General features: G+C 40.2%; 1 protein-coding gene across 13 annotated transcripts in view; it reads right to left on the bottom strand.

The window, feature by feature from the left end:
• The window catches only part of PHF20 (PHD finger protein 20), a 125,756-nt gene that overhangs the window by 71,623 nt on the left and 31,591 nt on the right, over window positions 1–22,542 (bottom strand). For all 13 annotated transcript variants that reach the window (XM_081560022.1, XM_081560021.1, XM_081560020.1 and 10 more), the window contains 2 exons: window positions 9,778–9,949; window positions 8,572–8,656 (listed from right to left, as the gene is read on the bottom strand). In XM_081560022.1, the coding sequence (XP_081416148.1) occupies window positions 8,572–8,656; window positions 9,778–9,949 (257 nt within the window). The remainder of the gene's footprint in view (window positions 1–8,571; window positions 8,657–9,777; window positions 9,950–22,542) is intronic.

The raw sequence follows: 22,542 nt of genomic DNA, 5'->3' as shown, positions 1-22,542 counted from the left end.
TCCACTCTTTGATATACATCCTAAACAAAAACAAAAACGTTAATTCAAAAAGATACACGCACCCCAATGTTCACAGCAGCATTATTTACAATCGCCAAGATATGGAAGCAACCTGTGTCATCAACAAATGAATGGACAGAGATGATGGATGGATATATGTATACATGGATACACACACACACACACACACACACACACACACACACACACACACACTGGAACACTACTCAGCTATTAAAAAGAAAAATGAAATTTTGCCATTTGCAGCAACATGGATGGACCTGAAGGAGGGTATTGTGCTAAGTGAAATAAATCAGACAGACAAAGATGAATACTATATGATCTCACTTATATGCAGAATCTAAAAAATACAAGTTAGTGAATATAATAAAAAAAGAAACAGGTTCATAGATACAGAGAACAAACTAGTGGTTACCAGTGAGGAGAGGGAAACAGGGAGGGGCAAGATAGGGGTAGAGGATTAAGAAGTACAAATTATTATGGATAATGTACAAGGATATACTATACAACACAGGGAATATAGCCAATACTTCATAACAATTATAAGTGGAGTATAACCTTTAAGAATTGTGAATCACTGTATTGCACACTTGTAACAATATAATACTTTATATCAACAATACTTTTGTTTTTTTAAAAAAGAGATGTAAGGAAAATGCAGGTTTATTGCTTGGTGAATTATTGCTTATTATTTAATCTTTATTTTCTGAGCTGAGAAATAGTAATATCCTTTAAACTTCAAAAGAAATATGACCACCTGCTAAAGATATGCTTTTAGAGGTCATAATAATCTCAAAATTCATATGAATTACCTGCATGTTACTATGTTTAAAAAGAGACTAGGCCAAAGCACTAAATGGTGCCTGCCACAGTTAGCTTTATTCCTTCTTTTTTTTTTAAAAGTCTAATAAAAGTCACTCTCTGCTAAAAAATTGAAACTGGTAATCCAAATAATCCTGTCCAAATAAGGCATTTAGCTACAAAAGTTCTCATTAGTTCCACCCAAACCAACATTCTCAAACTTTTGCATTTTAGAACCCACTCATGTCTCTCTTTTGCTGGTTCCAGGAAGTTATTAAAAAAAAAAAAAAAATCACAGTTAATCTTGTCAAGATCACCAATGAACCACTGGTAATCATGCAATGGTTTACCACTGGTAAACAAGGTTAATTTTCAGAACTAATTTACAACTCAACATGGAAGGAAAAAAATAAATCTCAAGGATTAGGAGCAGAATAATGCCAACAGTGAAGTTAAAGTCACCTGGCTGGTTGCCTCGTCTTATACACTCTCTCTCCCCACTTCACCCACCCTTCTCCTCCAGTCCTAAACAGGGCCCTGTGAATGGCTACCACCTCTATTGAAACCTCTTCAGTGTTTCAAAGTCCAATGCAATATGAGCCCAATTATTTTCCAAACATTATTTCAAATTACTAGCATACAATACCCAACAACTCAAAGTGATTAGCTACTTGCCACCCACTGAAACTGTCTTGGTACATTTCCACCTCCACATCTTTATCAAAGTGTTTTCCTGCCTGGAATGTGTGACTCATCCTTAAGTGCTCAGCTCAAAAGACCAGAACATTCCTGTAAAACCTTCCTGACTTCCCTGGTCCTGGATATTTCTCCCTCCTCTGAACTTTTCACTCATTTGGTTCCTAGTCTGCAGAGCCTCACACTTAGGTGCCTTCACATAGAAGGCAGATGCCAAATCAAAGGATAAAGACCACATCTAACACCAGTTTCTCACACAGCGCCTGGCTCACTGTACTCCAATGTTTCTCAAAGTGTGGTTCCCTGTACCAGTAACATCAACAACCCCATGAACCTATCAGAAATGCAAGTTAGCAGCCCTACCCATCATATACTGAATAACTTTAGGAGCATGAAACAGAAATGTGTGTTTTAATAAGGACTTCAGGTGATTCTGGTGCACACTGAAGCCTGAGAACTACTGTTGTAAACAATTAGTAATTACCTACTGATTTTACTCCTGGTAATTACAAAATGATTATTTGTCACAAGTATTGTCAACACATAAAAGTGGCTAGCAAACAAGATAGATACAAGGATATACAGTAGGTTGGTTAAAGCAAGCAATGAGATGACAGGCTATGATAAGGATTTTATCTAAGGCAGGTCAGCAATTACTGATGAGTACTTAACAACAAAGCCCTGGGTTCCTGTCTTCCTGCCTCTATTGTGAGGGTGTTGGCAAACAAAGAAGCATTACTGTGGGACTCTAAACAGACTCTTTTCAAAGCAAAGCTCTGGTAAGTCTAAGGATTGCAGTTTGGGGGTGATAACCTTAAAAAAAAAAACCAATTTTCTAGAAATCTTAAATATCAAGCATGCCAACGGGCCATCCAAGACTATACTTTCAATGATCTTAATCAACAAAGCTCAGCATCAGTTACATCAAAATGGAAACTCCATTTCTACAGACATTTCAAATAGCCAGGACACCTTAAACAGTGCTTGCAAAAGTCCAAGGTTTTCAGCTACTTGAGGTCAATATTGAAGCTTACTCCTGAAGGCAAGCTCAGATAGAGGCTTCAGAGGAACAACAGAGCTAGAGGCAGAACCCAAGCCTGTCTGCTGACTTCTCTCCCAACCCACATACCTATTCCCCAAGTCCCTCAGCCTCAACTCCAAACCACAGACCAGAGCACTACTGGCCCCTCTGAAATGACCCAAACTATGGCCAAAGGGCCTAGGGGACCACTGCTGTTAGATAACAATATCCCAGCCTTGACTCTTTTTACTTTCAAAGAACTACAAGGGATCATCTTGAAACTTTCTCCCTTGATCATGCACACAGCCTAACTTGGGCTTCAATAACCCGGAGGAAACACATCCTGCAGACGATAGTGGCCTAGACCTGGAGAGAAGCTCCAAGTCAATTTTAACGGTTTCATGCATAACTAAACGGAGAAGGCAATGGCAACCTACTCCAGTACTCTTGCCTGGAAAATCCCATGGACGGAGGAGCCTGGTAGGCTGCAGTCCATGGGGTCGCAAAGAGCTGGACACGACTGAGCGACTTCACTTTCACTTTTCACTTTCATGCACTGGAGAAGGAAATGGCCACCCACTCCAGTGTTCTTGCCTGGAGAATCCCAGGGACGGGGGAGCCTGGTGGGCTGCCGTCTATGGGGTCGCACAGAGTCGGACATGACTGAAACGACTTAGCAGCAGCAGCAGCATTACTAAAAGAACATCTTCCCACGGAATCCTCCAAAGGGTGGCTGGCAACGAGCTCTCCCATAGCCACAAGCAACATTAACAAAACACATGTAAATGATAGGATTCAAAATGAGAACATTTGTGACACAAAGGCGACCTGCTTCAGGCTCCCTTAAGAAGCTCCAATCTCTACCAGATGAAACCAAGCTTCCTGGCCTTGCTCTCTGTGGGTTAAGAACCCAGCATATCAGACAACCTTATAGAAGTTAGTAATAGCAGAAGGGAGGTAAGAACAAAACTTGAGACTGGTAGCAAGCTCATCTTCTCCAGGACCCAGAAAAGAAGGATACACAGGTGACTCCGGAAAGGACAGATTTACGTTGCTCCTGAATCTACCGTTAACTGTGACTTCAGGGCCCTTTTTCTATCTCGCTCATTCTTCAGGAGTCATAGAATTCCGTAATATCATGGAGAGGAGTTTTCAAACATGGTTTCTCAAAGTCCTGAGGTTCCCACAGATGTGTCTCAAAGGTGGGCAAGGGGATGGCACAGGTCCATGTCTGCAGGCAAACCTCCCCCTAAGCCTTCTCCTCTTAGCAATTTTACATAATGGGCTTAGGTTCTGCAGCCAACAATTTCCCAAATTGCTTGTCTATTCCAATTCTTTCTTCCATTTAAAACTGCTCAGATGAATTCAGAGGAAGGAAAGTGAACTGCCTATGATCACCATGCAGGGACTGGGACAGAGCCTGTCTCCACTAATCAGGGCTCTCAAGACACCACTGGGCTCCAGGAAGCACAGACCATCTACTCCCACTCTACTGTATCAGGTGCACATACACGTGTACACACACACGCACACACTCCCCCATCGGGCACCTGGCCCTAACTGAAACTCCTGCTGTTTAAGGAAAACCTTGCTCCAGAGAAGCAGGCTGATACTGTGGCCACAGCAGTTTCAGGAACCTTGGAGCCCTGCAGACCTCCATTCAGACTTCCGTGCTACTATTTACATATGTGCTCTGCAACCTCAAGCAGTTTCTCCTGTGAGCTGACTTCCTCATCTGAAAAATGAGAATGGGGTTGATGGCAACAATCTTTCCACATTTGTATGAATAAGAAATGAACTCAGATATGGAAACTGCTTAGCAAAGGGACTGTCACAGATCAACGGAACAGTTCCTGTCGTTTAGCCGCTAAGCTGTGTCTGACTCTTTGCGATGCCATGAACTGTAGCCCTCCAGGCTCCTCTGTCCATTGGATTTCCCAGGCAGGAATACTGGAGTGGGTTGCCATTCCCTTCTCCAGTGGCTCTTCCTGACCTAGGGAGTGAACCCATGTCTCCTGCATTGGCAGGCAGATTCTTTAACACTGAGCCACCAGGGAAGCCAAGAGATCAATATGTGGTTCTAATTACCATCGTCTGTCAAGTCACTTTAAAAGGGAACCCCCTTACCCCCCCACAGATAGTAAGAACCAAGATAGCACCTGCATGTATGGGCCTAAATTGTCTATCTCTAGTCAAAGCTGTTCATAGTCCCAGAGTTCCCACATTTCAAACGCAGGATCAGTTACAGCAAGAAGAAAACAAAAAATAGTAACTGCTTCAGCCAGAGACTCGAGAAATAAGACCATTTCCATAGAATCTCCTGGTAAAATGCAGACTTAGGCACTGAACAAGCAGATTGAACTGGGGGGCACAGGACCTAACAATATGCATAACTTGAAGGAAGAGGGACCGGCTACGCCTGCCTGCACACTCAAGTTAAAGAACCACAGATCAACAGGAAGGAATGATTCCTCATTTTGTTGTAAATGTGAATCTACTTTCAGCTTCCTCTGGAGAGATTGCCTTGCAGAGCAGAGGGGTACAAACCCCTGACAGGCAAGTGGCTCTGACACCTCCTTAAAGAAGGGGAGCTGGGCAGAGCTGAGGTCAACTCACCAGAGAAGGCTTCCAAACAAGGAATTCCTGGAAGCAGAACCCCTTCCTTCACTCCAACACAGACCGAGGATCTAACAAGGCTACCAGGTGTGGCTGCCTTCACGGAGAATGATGCTTAACTGCCACTGCCAAAGACTCATGCCAGGTGAAAAGAACTAAACAACATGGTATTGTTCTCCCAAGTTTCCAATTGCTAAATGACTCCCTTAAGAAACTCTAAAAGTTGCTCACTAGTTGTGAGTCAATCATGTGGGACACCCAATGCCAGCAGCCAGGGCTCTCCACTCTGGCTACAGCCCCTGCCCACCAGACTGCCCAGTCAAAGCTCTGACTCGGCGAAACCACCAAGGAGGTTATGAGTGGCAGAAAGATCAGACCAAGACTTCCCAAGATGAGTCTACAGGGAGTGACTTCACTGTATTCCCAGCCTCCTCCCAGCAGCACCAGAAAGACAGAATAACTTTACAGGAAATAAAGGGAGCACCTTGCCTGCAGAGGTTCTGCCACCATTAAGCTATGGTGGCCCCTGCTACAGACAGAACTGAGGCAGGGCAGAAAACACCAGGGAAAGAGTGAAATTAGAGTCCAGTATGGTCCTTCTCAATCATGCAACTGAATAGTAGAATAAATCATGACGTAGAAACTCTGCCAGTTCCCCTGGATTAAATCTAACCCAAAGGCAGCACCTAAGAGTCATTATTTCATCTCAAAATCAGGTACAGATCTGACCTCCCACAAAGGAAATCCTACAGGACTTCCTTCTCAGTCCTCAGTGCAGGAATAATACCACACAGCTGGGTGCATTCACTTTCAGGATTTCCTCTTCTCCATGCCTCCCCCTTCTCTTCCCTCTTCCAATCAATCTCAAGAACCAGAGGATGGTTGCATAATGTAGGACTTCAGACCCAAAAATTCTGGGAAAAACAGGTTCTCCCCAAAATATCCACTCATTTTCAATGTCCTCCAATTAACTAAAATTTACTGAACAGAAATTTGAAGCTTATCGAACGAATATATTAGGGTGGCAACTGACCATTATTACCTCAAGACTCTCCCTCCTATCATTTTAGCTCATGCAGGAAAATAAACTTTAAAGATTTTTAAAAACAACTTGCAAAGCAAATAAACTAACTTTAAAAGGACTTCTCTGGCAGTCTAGTGGTTAGGACTGGGGAAAGTAAGATCCCATCCTGCATGCCACACGATGCAGCCAAAATGTTCAAAAAAAAAAAAAAGATTTCAGACCCAACTGACACAAAAAACCCAACAACTGCAGATAGGGGTCCCTCCTCACACCTCCCCTTATGATTTACCTGCACCATTCTGCAACTGTCATACCTCCCCCCATTGCTCTATCTCAACACCTACTTCATTCTGCCTTGAACAAGTTCTTTATTCTTTTTTAATCCATGATGCTAAGGCCTGGGCTCTACAGGTATTAGATGCAAACAGTAGGTTCCTAAGCCTTTAATGCTTCCACCTAGACCCCCACCCTACCTCTCTACAAGACAGCTCCCAGGACTCCCCAAATCCCTCCTTCCTCAATGTGCCCTTCCTTCCCCATTCTTTTAATCTAACCCTCTTCTCACTTCTGTCCTCCATGTGACTCTGGGACATCACTGGAACAAGAGAGAAACGTTGCTTCCTTTCTGCTACCCACTTTATCGACAGTTATCCGTGTTTCTATCCACAACCTTCATTTGATCTAAGGAGCAGCCATTTCCCCAAAAGGGCACACCTCCCCCAGGGGGGACATCCAACTTGATCAGCATAAATCAACGTAACAGACTTTCAGAAAGACATCTATGTACACTAACAAATACCTGTGTTTCATATCATATAATTTAAATCCAGTAAGAGCAGAAAAAAATTACTAATCTAAAAAATAAGATTCTAAAAAATAAACTTTTTCTTTTACTGTGACATTTCTTTTAATTGAGGTACAGTTACTTAACAATATTATATTGGTTTCAGGTGTACAATTTTAGTGATTGACAATGACAATTTCTATGGATTATACTCCATTTTAAGTTATTATAAAATATTGGCTATATTACCTATGCTGCACAATATATCCCTGTAGCTTTTTTTACTTTATTTTTCCCATATAAATGAGATCATTCACCATTTTAATACAAATGGATCTATAAGCATATGAATTTATAATCTATTTAATGAGTGTTTGATATAATAAACTATGCCTTTTACAAAAAGGATCTGAAGCAGTTTAATAACATGTCACTTGAATAATATCCATTTATTAAAATTAAAGTAACACATATGAAAAGTAATATGAGACTTTATTTTAAACACAGGCTTATAAATGTAACTTGGGGAAAACAAGGGACTATCCAAAAAGACTTAACCATAAACAGGAGGATCAGTAACTGCTTAGATAACTTAGAAGATACAGTCTTGCTCTGGAGGCCTGTGGTAAGAGGACTATGTTTTAGGGATACATCTGTCAACCCCAGCATCCAGTCTAATAACTGCCGGGACTGGTGAACACAACAATAGAGGAACTAAAAGTCCTGCTATATGCAAATGTACAGTTCATTTTTGACCATTTCAACCCATTCTGAGATGAAGTTTCTTGTTTACCCCAAGGTCCAGCATTTAGCAGAGTGCTAAATAAATACTTGAATAACTTCATTGAATGAAGTCAATCCAGCCTTAGAGTCACACCTAACAGTGGTACTAAGAGGTCTGTTTGCCCTAAACATTCACTGCAGAGATCATGGACATACCACAAACATCTCAGTAGAAAATGCTTTAAAAAGGTATCACTTGAACCCTGCCAAGTCTGTTCTGTGTGTCAGGATGCTGACCGCACATACCATGTTCATAACCGTCCTCTTCCCTTGCCTCTATATTCACGAAATGGGCCTCTTTGGGTTGTGCTTCCTGTCTTGATTTCTCACATGTTCTGAACTCTGGCAAAGGTATCCGAACCCAGAGCTCTAAACCCCAGTACCCCAACATCAACTAGCAACTCTGGTATCACACACCACTCTCAATCACCTGGCATACACAAAATACATTTTGTAAGAAATGTTTGTTGCCTGCTTCACTTCAAGACTGTTCACAAATAACTAAAAGGAATATTAGGGACTTATTTCTTCAATTATATTAGGAACGCCTAAACAGCAAGAACCTGCAAACTTCCCAGCAGAGGGACAGATGAACCATGACTGTTTCAGAAAACAATGATTAAAATTTAGAAGGCAGAGAACCAAACTTCCCCTCTTTAACCTAGCTCTCTCCATTTATAATTTCTTCCTAACTCCTAACATAGTAATTAACTTAGAGAGGATTCCAAGGCAATAAATACATACTAAAAATACACCATCAAATTCCAATATTATAAACTCACCCCTAAGTCAAGAGTAAAAACAATTACAACTCAAATGCCTTACCATCCTTGTTAACAGCAGTGACTTTGGCTGGGTAAAAACGACAATCAGACCAGCAAGCAAGGACCTGCTCGTTTATTTGAAATTCCTAAAAAATATTAAAAAAACAAAAAAAGATCCTGTTACCAATCCAATTTCATAGGACATACATGGTAACCAAATTCATAAGACAGGCTGAAACTGACAAGGGCAGGTAGGGGAGATGGCTACTGGGATGAAGATGTTTCTGCTGTTTAACACTGCGAGTCAAAATAAAAGGGCTGGACACAGCCTTTTCCCATTTAAGGCATTCTGGACAGGCAAGGCACAGCACTGATGATAATTCTACCTTGTCCCTGAAAGTGCGTCTAACAGCCCAGGACCACCAGGGAACACAACAAGTACACAGCTGGAAGGAGAGAGGCTGTTTCATCTCGAGGCAAACAGCATTCATGCCACCTAATGCCATCCACACTTTTAGAGGGTCTTTGGACAAAGGAGGCACTCCTTCACCATTAATATTTCATACTGCTTTCCCAGCACACAGTTTGCATTGATACATTTTGTAGAATGAATACCCAGCAGCCAAACTGGGCAACAGTGAACAATCTTAAACTGGGAGTGGTGGGGGGGAAAGGCTAGCAAGAGTTCAAGTTCCCTGGTCATGGTTAAAGTGGAAAACACAATCCAGGGCTGAGTCAGCTCCAAAGGCAGCAGGATTTCTACAGATGTCTCAATTCCTATTTAAAAAACTGAAAACAAATACTTTGTCCTTTATTTTGAAGTCATAAAAGTGCCAGAAATAGTGATGAAATTTAAAAAACAGGAATCCAGTCCAGTCAATTCCAAGATTTTCAAGGGCTTATTTAAAAAAAAAAAAGCTAGCATAATGCTCCACATGGAATGACTGCTTAATGATCAGACAGCAGATGAGCTTAATAAGCAATCTAAAGGGATACAGCGGTATCAAAGAGAGAGATCAAGTCCCCATTCATCATCAGTGCAGTCTCAACCAAATTAGTTTATGAGCTGTCGCGTCAATCACGTCATACAAACAGATGACAACTGAGATTCTTCAACAACCCCAAGAGGCCGTGGAGATCTCAAGGTTGCACTCCAAGCCTAAATAAGGATGGTCCCCAGCTGCTACAGACTTTCACACTAAACATCAAAGACTCAGCCCAATGGCTGAGCCCGCTCATCACTGAACTGCCCGGATTTGTTACTCACAGATGATCCTTCCTCTTCATGCAAGCCCTCTTTCCTCAGCTGTATTTTCTCTAAAGGACGTAAATAAGGACTGTCCCAGCAGAACCACTCATCATAACGATGGTTCCAACGCTTGAAATGGATGAGTACTTTTCCTTCTTCGTAATCAATATCTTCTATGTGAGCTGGATACCTGAGTCAGGAAAGAAAAAAAAAATTGAAATGCCCTTAATATCCACCTAAAATAATCAAAATGATACTTTTCCAAACTTTCCTTCTTCGTAATCAATATCTTCTATGTGAGCTGGATACCTGAGTCAGGAAAGAAAAAAAAAATTGAAATGCCCTTAATATCCACCTAAAACAATCAAAATGATACTTTTCCAAAACTCTTACCAAAGAAGTAGATCTCCAAGTACTAAATAAAGCCTATCATTTAGCTGTTCTCTGTCACTGTGCCAAATCGAAAATCATGGAGGCTAACAGACTCGGGATTCAAGTCCCATCCTGGATATTCCTTAAACTGTGATTAAATTAGCCTTTCAGCTTTCAGAGCCTGAGCTCTTTCATGTAAAGCAGAGGAAGGATACACTGTGTTGCAGTATGAGTCAAACAAGACGACACATACACAAACCTGAGTACAAGAGAGGCAGGAAGCAAACAATTAACAACTAGACTGTATTTTACAGGTGTCAAAAAATTAGAATGATCGGGCAGCCCAGAATGTGTTAGTCTCAATTTTAAAAATTTTGTAATCTATGTATTGTAATATCATGCAGTTGTTAAAAAGAGAAGATGGCTCTATGTCATGATACGGAAAGCTCTCCCAAGATGATCCACTGAATGAATAAGTGAGGTGCAGAACACTGTGTATGGTAAGTAAACTATTGCTTATTTTTTTTTAACAAGACAGAAAAGAATATACGTATTCAAACATGCTTAAATATGCATAAAACATCTGGAAGAATACACAAGAAACTAACACTGGTTACTTGTAAAAGTGTGGTCAGTTCAGTAGCTGGGCTCTTTCAATCTCCAATCACTCTTCTTCTAGATTGAGAGTTAGGTAAACCAACAACTACATTTGCTTGACTCACTTGAAACTGGCAATCGAGGTCATGGAGATCTGTGGGTTTCGAAGCAACTGTCATGACAAGAGCCATTACTTCAGTGCAGGACTGTTCAAACTTTTATGCAATGCAAATCATCAGGGGATCTTGTTAAATGCAGATTCTGATTTAGTAGGTGGAGCTAAGTAAGGCCTTAAAAGCTGTAAACAAGCTCCCAGGTGATACAGACATGCTGGTCTATAGCAGCAAGGATCTAATGTCTAGTCACTGACTTCTTGAGTGTCAAGTAGCAACGGTGGGGTGGGGGTGGCAGTAGCAGTAGTGACTTCCCAACCTCCAGTTCACACTCCAGGGGTGAGTCATTCAAATTTAAACTCTAAGGCCAGTCCCCTTGAGTCCCACTCCTCCAAGTTTTCCAACAATTTTCTACGGACCCAATTACTTGTGTTAAATCCTTTTGTGGTTCAAGTACCCAGGATGGTTTCTGTTTCCAGCATATAAACCTGACTGATACAAGAGGGGTACTGGGTATGGGGCAGGGAGGGGCACAAGTGGGAGGGAGACCTTTTGCAATACATCTTTTAATACTTTTTCATTATTCAACCATACAAATGTATTGCTCATTCCAAAAATAAGTAAATGATTACAAATAAAGAAAAACAAATATGCAATTGTTCTCTTAAACACATCTGTACTGACCAGAATGCTATTCTACATTGAGAAAGTTTAGATTCTACCAATTTGCATTTTCTCCCTACAACTTGGACTTGCCCCATTACCTTCCTTTCTTACATCTAACACTCAGTACCCTACTGTCCTAATAAGTATGTGCTACCTAAACAAACAGGCCTGCTTCCATTGTGTCCTCTTCAACCCTACACTAGTATCTGCTAAGGCAGTTTACTTGGAATAAACCAAAACACAGTAGGATGCAGATACTGGGCATTCAATGAACATCCAGGAAATGAATTCCATTCTCCCTATTCTTCCCAAAGATTGGGTGTCCCGTCAATTCTTCAATCCCAAGGCTTGCTGACTCCAGCTACCCACCCCAAGTTCAGTCACTCTCCAGCTTCAGGCCCCAATCACTTTATGTGGGTATTTCTCACACAGGACTGACAGAGTATGCTTTTCAAAATTCCTAATTGTATTCTACATACATGAATTGCTCAAGAAATATTAATAAAAGGAATAAACAGCCCTGAAACTAGTCTCCCTACTCCAATCCAGCTGACACGCAGCTGCCATAAATACAAGCTATCTTGACAACAGACTAGCTAATCAGAGGAGCTGGTGATCTGAGTAGTACACTGGTAGGAGAGAAAAAAGTTTCCCGAAGTCTATCCCTCCCTGTAAAATGGGGAGAAGGATATAGATATGTCAGCTGTATTCCTCTTGATCTCTCAGTCAGTCAGCCTACCACAGATTAGTAAGCCTCTGTAACTCAGTCCTATTCAAAGGCCTTTCTTTACTGGTTTACTATCTTGAGGGATAGTTAGCAAACAGGTCTTTGGACCAACACACAGATTTAATTTTTCATAGAACCAAATTTATTTAATTTATAGAATTTTCCTTTAAACTAAGATCACATTCTTTCTAACTTTTCGGTGCTTAAACATACTTTTCAAATTAAAAAGATGATAACTGTTTTTAATCCTTACTAATATTATGCAGTATTGCAAAGAATAAGGCAGTTCTCTGTGTACTGATTTTTAAAGATCTCTAAGAAAAGTGGGGGGAAAAAAACAACTCAAGATGCAAAACGGTACTGAATGCACTACCATTCATTTGGGGGAGGGGAGAGAGCCAATACATTCATACCTGTTTTTAAATGCACGGGCTATCTCTGGAAGGATGATCAAGCAACCCGATTTGCCTCTTGGGAGGGGAACTGGATAGTTAAGGGACTGGAGAGGAAGTATGAAACTTATTCAGTGTATATCCTTTTGTGTTGAATGTTGCACCATGAGCATGTATTAAATATAAAAAATATAATTAGATATTTGTTTTAAATGTTCTTATTTGGTAAAATAAGAAGCTGGCACTGCAGGATAACTTCAAATTCTTTTGAATTTGCACTTGGCCAGTGCCTTCTGAAAATCTGGTAAGTTTGGATCCATAGAATTAACTGCAAAACTCTAGGTTAGCCACTCCACTGTACACAGATTATGAAAGACTCCAGGGCCCTTGGCTAGCCAAAAGCTACTCCTTGATCAAAAAACTTCACAGGGCATAGGCAGCTTACTATCTACAGGCTACACAAATCTCTCCAGGTGGATCAAGAATAACCCAGGGGTCAGTAAGTCTTCCTAAGGAGAAGGTGGTTCTCTCTACTTCTCTCAAGTGTGACAAGGATGCAAGTCACTCATAGTGAATGGGGAAACCCAACTGCAATCCAGAGAAGAGAGAGGCAGTTGATCTTAGGGATTAATCCAGCTAAGACCTGGTGGATCACAATTACACAGCTGCCTTGGGGACAGATCAGATTCATCTGTCAACAAATCTTATTAAGTGACTTTGATCTGGCCAGTCAATTTCAGGTCTCAGACAATTATAAAATGGATGTGGTTCTGATTTCTGTCTTTAAGAAGAACCAGACACCAACTAAGTTTTAAAACTACCAAGTGGATAGACATTTTCCCAAAATGGAAATGTAGATGGCCAACAGGCACATGAAAAGATGCTCAACACTGCTAACTTATCAGGGAAATGCAAACCAACCCACAACAAGCTATTACCTCACACCAGAATGACCATCATCCAAAAGAACACAAATAACAAATGCTGGCAAGGATGTGGAGAAAAGGAAGCCCTTGTACACTGTTGGTGAGAATGTAAATTGGTGCAGCCACTGTAGAAGACAGTACAGAGGTTTCTCAAAATACTAAAAATGGAACTACCACATGACCCAACAATTCCACTCCTGGGGATATACCTGAAAAAAAAAAATGAAAACACTAATTCAAAAAGATACATGCACCCCAATGTTCATAGCAGCATTATTTAAAATTGCCAAGATATGGACGCAACCTAAGTGTCTATCAACAGATGAATGGAGGGAGTTCCCTGGTAGTCCAGTGGTTAGGACTCAGAGCTTTCACTCCTATGGCCCTGGGTTCAATCCCGGATCAGGGAACTAAGATCCTATAAGTCGAGAGATGCAGCCAAGAAAAGAAAAAATAGATATTTATTTTTAAAAAACAGATGAATAGATAAAGAATATGTGTGTTTGTGAGTATATATGTATAATGAAAAACTACTCAGCCATAAAAAAAAAAAAAGAATAAAATGTTGCCATTTGCAGCAACATGGATACACTTAGAGGGCATTAACCCTAAGTGAAATAGGTCAGACAGACAAAGACAAACACTGTATGATATTACTTACATGTGGAATCTAAAAAAAGGAACAAAGTAATGAATATAACAACAAAAAAAGGCAGACTCACAGATATAGAGAACAAACTAGTGATTATGGGAAGGGCAATGCAGGGATGGGCAGGTAGGAGGCACAAACTACTGGGTGTAAGATAGGCACAAGGAAATAGTGTGCAACACGGGAAATATAATCAATATTTTATATTATAATAACTGCAAATGGAAAGTAGTAACCTTTAAAAAGTATGTAAAATTTTTTAAAAATTAAAAAAAAAACTTCTAGAACCAACAAGGCCCTACTGTATACCACAGAGAACTCTATGCAATATTCTGTGATAACCTGTACAAGAAAGGACTCTTAAAAAAAGAATGAATGATGTATACATATAACTGAATCACTTTGCTATATACTAACACAACACTGTAAATCAACTATACTTCAATAAATTTTCTTTAAAAAACCACTAGGTAGAATCACATGAAACAGCTGATAATCAACTGTTTCTTACTGACAAAAATCATAATTTTATTTCATTCAATCTAAAAACTGGAACAACCATAAAGGAAGCTGGAAAGATGAGGCAAGGTTAACAAAAGAGACAATGTGAATGGTATCTGTATAGACAGAAAAGGGGAGAGAAAATTTCCAACACATAACTAACAGCCATGATGAGACTCTAGTTTCCAAACTAACACTGCAGCTGGGAGTCATATTCCTAATGGAAATAATAGCCAGAAAGGAGGAGACATTGAACACCAAACTGAAAAAAACTTTAGCTCTGGGGAGGAGACAGGGATTGGGAATAGCCAAGAGACTTTTGCTTGTAGTTTAAATTTTTATAATAATTTAAACACACAATACCTGTGGTAAGCAAAAATAAACTTTTAAATTAAAAGTTTTAAAAAATATTTAATGGGCAGATATCAAACAATAGCTTCATGGCTGTTAAATTTATATGCTGCTGGAGAAGGAAATGGCAACCCACTCCAATATTCTTGCCTGGAGAATTCCAGGGACAGAGGAGCCTGGCTGGCTACAGTCCATGGGATCATAAAGAGTCAGACACAACTGAGTGATTAACACTTTCACTTTGGGACATCCACAAAACAGAATATTATGCAGCTGTTAAAAAAAAAATGAAAACTACGAACTGACAAAGATTTCCAAGTTTTAGAAGGCAAACTATAAAATCACCTTTTGTTGTTTCAGAAGAGGAAAATAAGAATATATACTTGCTTGGCTTGTATTAAATAAAGAAATACTGGTAGGATGGACAGAAATTAATAAAACTGGTTGCCTTTGGGAGCAGAGTGAGTATAGGGTAGAAAAAGAAGTAGATGCAATAATTCTCACTGTATACCCTGTCACTGTTCTGACTTTTTGATTCTATTCAATCTCTATCCAATGGATTATCAATTAAAATCCTTTGCATTTCCCAGGCAGATAACCATTATCATACTCAAATTATGATTATACTGTCTCACTTTCAATTCTGATATCTGCCATTTATTTTTCTCATTTACAACACTGATTAGTGTTTCTAAGATGATGTTGAAAATTAGCAGAGATAGTTGACATCCTTCTCTCTAATGAAAATGTCTCCAGTGTTTCATCATTAAAGATTTCTTATTAATGCCTTTAATCAAGTTCATGAAGTTTTTCTGTATGTCTAACTTACTGAGGGTTCATCAAGAATAAATTTTGAGAATTTTCAGCCTTTGTCTAGGTGATTATATAGGTCTCTGCTTTTATTCTACGAAGATAATGAAATAATACATTTCCTAAGTTTAAGTTATCATTACCCTGCTTAAAAAAAAACCTCATATTTGATTATGTGAATCATTCATTTAATAAGTATCTCTTTGGTCTTTTTAGCATTTTATTGACTAGTTTTGTGTCTCTTTTATAAGGAGAATTTGCCCAAGTTTCCTCATATTATGCTGTTCCTGCCCAGTTTCATACAGGCTACACTAACCCCATAGAATGGACTAGAAAGCTTTATTTCATTTTCTGTGAAACTGCCTACTCTGATGTGTTTTCATAAGATAGTTATTTATCTACCTTTTCCATTACTTTTATGTTACTAGGCTGGTCAAGTTTTCTTGAGTTTATTTTGCCTGTTTAGGCAAATAAGAGTTTGAATGATCATCAGATACAATTTCAGTTCAGTTCAGTCGCTCAGTCGTGTCCGACTCTTTGCGACCCCATGAACCACAACACGCCAGCCCTCCCTGTCCATCACCAACTCCCTGAGTCCACCCAAACCCATGTCTATCGAGTCGGTGATGCCATCCAGCCATCTCATCCTCTGTCGTCCCCTTCTCCTCTTGCCCTCAATCTTTCCCAGCGTCAGGGTCTTTTCCAGTGAGTCAGCTCTTCGCATCAGGTGGCCAGAGTACTGGAGTTTCAGCTTCAACATCAGTCCTTCCAATGAACACCAAGGACTGATCTCATTTAGGATGGATTGGTTGGATCTCCTTGCAGTCCAAGGGACTCTCAAGAGTTTTCTCCAACACCACGGTTCAAAAGCATCAATTCTTCAGCGCTCAGCTTTCTTTATAGTCCAACTCTCACATCCATACATGACCACTGGAAAAACCATAGCCTTGACTAGACGGACCTTTGTTGGCAAAGTAATGTCTCTGCTTTTCAATATGCTATTTAGATTGGTCATAACTTTCCTTCCAAGGAGTAAGCATCTTTTAATTTCATGGCTGCAGTCACCATCTGCAGTGATTTTGGAGCCCAGAAAAATAAAGTCAGCCACCGTTTCCACTGTTTCCCCATCTATCAATTTAGATGTTCAAAATCAGCAGTTTTTCTTCAAAGAAAAGAGCTCAAGAGTCAATAGAAACATTTCAATCTCAAGCCACACACAGGATTTTTACATGATGAATACAAGCACTAGATTGCTAAGCAATTTATAGGACAGAAACTATGCCCTATAGCGTCCATTATTCAAACATGCCTTAGTTTGGATTCTAGATAATCCAATAGGTCCTGAAGACACAAAACAGATAACCAAACACCAGGGCTTCCAGGATGGCAAGGGCCCAAAGAGAAGTTTGGTGGGCTCCTTGGAATCCCCTACTCCTCTCCCCAAGTACAGAGACCAAAAACACTCTTGATGTGGAGAGAAACAAGTACAGGAGTATAACTCTAGAATTACCTAGCCTGCCTATACCCCAATAACCAGGCTAGTTGGAAGAGAGGCACTGTCTCTCTGTGGAAAGCCTGGGCTAGACAGTCTTGAGTTTCTGCCCACTCTCCCCTATCTCCCTCTAACACAGCTAAACAAACCCTTCTCTTTCTAAAGTACATTTCCTACCACTCACCTCCAAATCTCTTCTTTGCTTAGCTTAATCTACTTCCTCTGTTCACCTTCCCCAGAAGCAGCAATAGAGTCCACTGTAAACTTTTTCATCAGGTATTGGAGGGGTTGGGAAAGAGAATTTAGAGAAGAAGACTTAGCACTTGGGGTGAACCTTAAAAGATGAAGAGAGCTGTTTGCTAAGAGTATAAATTTCTTTCAGAGTGTTATATACTAGGCATTCAATAAATGTTCATCAAATGTACTTATAAAAAAATGTTTGATTATGAATGCCTAGAGTCACAAAACAGCAACAGAAACAGCAACAGGAATATATACACACAGACCACAGTGAATTACCAAAACAAACCAAGAATATCCCTGCTGTAGATGTCAAAGAGACAAACATATCCCAGTACAGAAACTGTCAAATTGGAGGAGATATACGCACAGGTGCTGTGGTCATTATGACAAAACTAAATTAGTTACCAAAAAGTTTTTTCTGAAGGCCAAAAACTATTAAAAACTCATCTGTCTAAAACTCAATTTGGGGAACACCCTAGTGGTCTAGTGGTTAGGATTAGGTGCTTTCACTGCCAGGGCCCGGGTTCAATCCCTGGTCAGGAAACTAAGATCCCACCAAGCTGCGTGGCACAGTCCAAATAAATAAAATAAAATTCAACTTGGAAAAGTCATATAACCTAAACTTCACAGTAACTTAGGTTACTATGGTGACCTTAAGCAAATGGTAAAACTGGTCACTAAAACAAGAAGCCAGAGAAGGCCAGTGTAGCCAATCAAAGGTAAAGAGACAAGGAGAGTGACAAAAATTAGAGAAAGAGAAATTCATCAATTCCCCTGACATTTTCTGAGTACCCATTCTGGGCCAGGAAGTGTGCCAGGGTTTGGAAATACAGAGCCAAATCTATAAAAACCTGTGATCACAACAGCTTACAGAGGAAGAAAGACAATATTATAAGGCACACTGCGCCTTTGATTTCCTCAGACATACACATACCTTCCCACACCAGGTCTGTTCACTTCACCTGAATCATTTCCCCTCTGTCCACTCTTCCCAGGCAACAGCCTTACGCCCTGCAGCCTCAGAATCTCTGAATATACATATCTTGAGTAGGCCCCATCTCTTTCCAATCTGTGTCAGTTTCCTGTTTCTTCCTTCATAAATAACATTCACCCCAATCTGTAATTACTTCATTTGTTTCTCTGCTGACTTGCTTATGTTCATGGCTTGCTTTCCTAGGAGATTACAGACACCCCTAAAGACATCTATCTCATTCACTGCAGTATCCTCAGGAGGAATAAATGTGTATTTCTATATACACAAATAATTGTAATTAAGTATCACAGGTGCAACTACGGAAGACTATTTAAAGTAGAATAAGGTACTGAGGAGCAAAAGGCTAGTTCTAAAAAGAGAAGAAGGAGGGTGAGGAAGAAGAAGGGGTCAAAACGACTAGTGAAAATGAGACACATGACTCAGCTCTGAAACATGAATCAGCATTTTCCAGGTGATCAAGGAGGCAGTGAGGCTGAAAGTCTTTCTGGGAGAAGGTGTAAAATAAGTAAATCAGCACAGGTACAGAAGAAGAGAAGCACAAAAGGTAAGGATGTACAGGAAACTGAAGGTGAGAAAAGAAACAGCAACCCTGTGTAGAGAACGAAGCAGGAACCCCATGGATTCTACACCTATTGTACAGATGGGCAGCTGGGCCTGAAATGATTGTTGCCTGACAGCAATCCATGGACCACTGGGTATTCATGAACATAGAGCTGGTGGTCCACAAGGTCTCCTTGACGGATGTTTTATTGTGCTTTTCCACTAATCTGTACCATTTTTATTAGAGCTTCCCAGCTGAGATGCCACAAACGAGCAATAACACAAAAAAGGTTGAGATGTACTGATGAAGATGACTCCCATATAATCAAGTACTACTAAGAAATTTTAGTGCGTGTGTTTGCAATTAACCTGGTATTGTATGATCACTTTCAAAAGGTAGATACAGTGGTTTTAAAATATGTCTGCAAATTTTACATTCCTTCTCTCAAAAGGTGGAGCCTAATTATCCGCCCATTGAATGTGGCCTCATTTCTAACAAATAGAATATGGTAATTCTATTTGTAGCAGTAATGGTGTAGGACTTCAAGTCTGGGTCCTAAAAAGTGCTGAATTCTACTTCTGGGTAAACATACCCTGAAGAATTGAAAGCAGAGACTCAAACAGATATCTGTATACTGACGTTCATAGCAGCATTATCCTTAAAAGTCAAAAAATGGAAGCAATTCAACTGTCCATCAACAGAAGAACACATAAATAAGATGTGGTATGTCCACACAGTGGAATATTATTCAGTCTTAAAAAAGAATAAAATTCTAATATATATCATAAAACAGAGATGAACCTTGAAAACACTGTTGTTGTTCGGTTTCTCAGTCATGTCCAAATTTTTGCAAGCCCACAGACTGCAGCATGTCAGGCAATCGCAAGAGGACAAATTGCAAGATCTAGAGTAGTCACATTCATAAAAACAGAGAGTTGGATGGTGGTTTCTAGGGGCTGGTGAAGGAAGAGGATGAGGAGTTACTTTTTAATCTGTACAGAGTTTCCATTTGGGAAGACGAAAAAGTTCTGACAACACAGAGAATATAGCCAATATTTTATAATAACTATAAATGGACCATAACCTTTACAAATTGTGAGTCACTATATTGTACTCCTGTAACTTATAAAAAATTGTACATAATTACACTTAAATAAATAAATTTATTTACATTTTAAATAAATTTATAAGTAATTGTGGAGATGGGTGGTGGTGATAGTTGCACAACAATATGAATGTACTTAATGTACTAGACACTTTAAAATGGTTAAAACAATAAATTTTATGTGTATTATTTTAACACACACACAGCACTGCCACTTCTTAGGTTCCCCATTCTGGGAGAAGCCAGGTGCCACATCATGAGAACATTTTAGATGCCCTACGGAGAGGTTCACACGTAGCCACAAGTCTCCCACAAGCAATCAGCACCAACTTAGGACAAACATAAGACCTCAACCCAGAGGCTGTTCCTGAATTCTTGATCCACACACTGAAAGAATAATGGTAGTGTTGTTTTAGGCCACTAAATTTTGAGAAAATCTGTCACACAGCAATAAATAACCAACATAGAAATATTTTGCCCCAATGCTACTAAAAGTGAGATCCATAGATAGTATATAGGTTGGAGGCACTAGTCCCCATGTTTTTTTGCATTTGAGCCACACTGCTCTAAACCACTAGAAAAGTCACCCTACCCTGGGGCTCCACCAAGGAAAGGAGAGGAGAGGACCATTCCAAAGTGAAACCCATACCAAATAAGAGGGACTAACTCTATCTGCACAATCAGAAAGGTAGAGAATAGCCCAGGTCTAACACAGAAATACAACCCTGGCTTGTACACAGTATATGACCTCAAGTCCCAGGAAGGCTTAAAGCTCAGAGTCTTGGCTGCTTCTGAGTAAAAGTAAGCTGCACACTGTGCAAATGCTTAAATTAGAGCTAGACAGTGCCTGGCAGAAATCTGTCTGGTCCCCCCACATACACACCAAAAATACAAACTGAAGAACTGCTACAGGGGGAAAAAGAGGAACCAAAAGGGAATAACAATTTCCCTCTGATTTCCTACTCCCACTACTAGTCAGCATTTCCTCATGTGGCTATTCATAATCAATGTGAGCAGTTTCCTCTAGGGGCTATATACGGCCTCTACATATATCTCACTGGATTTTTACCACCATCCCATGAGGACTTATGGAATTGTTAGGATCACTGCACTTGTCTTACATGTGTGGAAATGGAAGCTCAAAGAGAGTGACTAGGTAGATGTGTAACAGAGATCACTGTCCAAATCACCGCACTAAACCCAGTCAAGAGACTTCTGCTCTTAATTTGACTTCACATACAAATATCCTTGTACTAACATAGGTCCACAGAGGTGTCTTTTGTGTTACCTACCTAATGGCCTACCTGGTGGTAGCTGATAATTTGCCTGAACTTTGCCCCAGGGGTTGGGCAGGCTGCTTCCAGATTCTTCCCTGTATAAACAGCCTTTCTGCAAACATACAACAATCATTTACTTCAAGAATCAGAGTACGCCACTCTATTCCTGGCTCAGGGCACATACCAGAAGCAAATGACTTTTATGCACAAAAGTAACATTCTAAGCCATCTCCAGCCTTTGTGGAGAGAAGACGGGGATGGAAATTGTATTCAGGGTAAAACAAAGAGCTGACTATTAAACTACAAAAAAACTGTACTATTTTGGATGTCTTCTCTCTTTCCCTATCCCTTCACCACTTCCATTCTTCAACATCTGACACATCTAACTCTGAAAATGTCTTGAATTCATCTCTCCTCTCTATGCTGATCCTTTCCCACAATCGAACAGTCAGCTCTTGTTGTTGTTGTTCGGTCGCTAAGTTGTGTCTGACTCTTTGCGACCCCTAGACCACAGCATACCAGGCTTCCCTGTCCTTCACCATCTCCCGGAGTTTGCTCAAATTCATATCCATTTGTTGATGAAGCCATCCAACCATCTCATCCTCTGTCGCCTCCTTCTCCTGACCTCAATTTGACCCAGCATCAGGGTCTTTTCCGATGAGTCAACTCTTTCCATCAGGTGGCCAAAGTATTGGAGCTTCACTTTCAGCATCAGTCCTTTCAATGAATGAATATTCAGGGTTGGTTTCCTTTAGGATTGACTGGTTTGATCCCCTTGCTGTTCAAGGGACTCTCAAGAGACTTCTCCAGCACCACAGTTTGAAAGCATCAATCTTCAGCACTCAGCCTTCTTTATGGTCCAACTCTCACATCCATACATGACTAATGGAGAAACTATAATTTTGACTAGTGGATCTTTGTCAGCAAAGTTATGTCTCTGCTTTTTAATATGCTGTCTAGGTATGTCATAGCTTTCCTTCCAAGGAGCACACGTCTTTTAATTTCATGGCTGCAGTCACTGTCTGCT

Source organism: Giraffa tippelskirchi, chromosome 13, assembly GCF_054371585.1.
Source record: "Giraffa tippelskirchi isolate mGirTip1 chromosome 13, T2T-mGirTip1v1.2.pri, whole genome shotgun sequence".
In the NCBI taxonomy this organism is placed as follows: Eukaryota; Metazoa; Chordata; class Mammalia; order Artiodactyla; family Giraffidae; genus Giraffa; species Giraffa tippelskirchi.
This window is presented reverse-complemented; position numbering and strand designations above follow the sequence as displayed.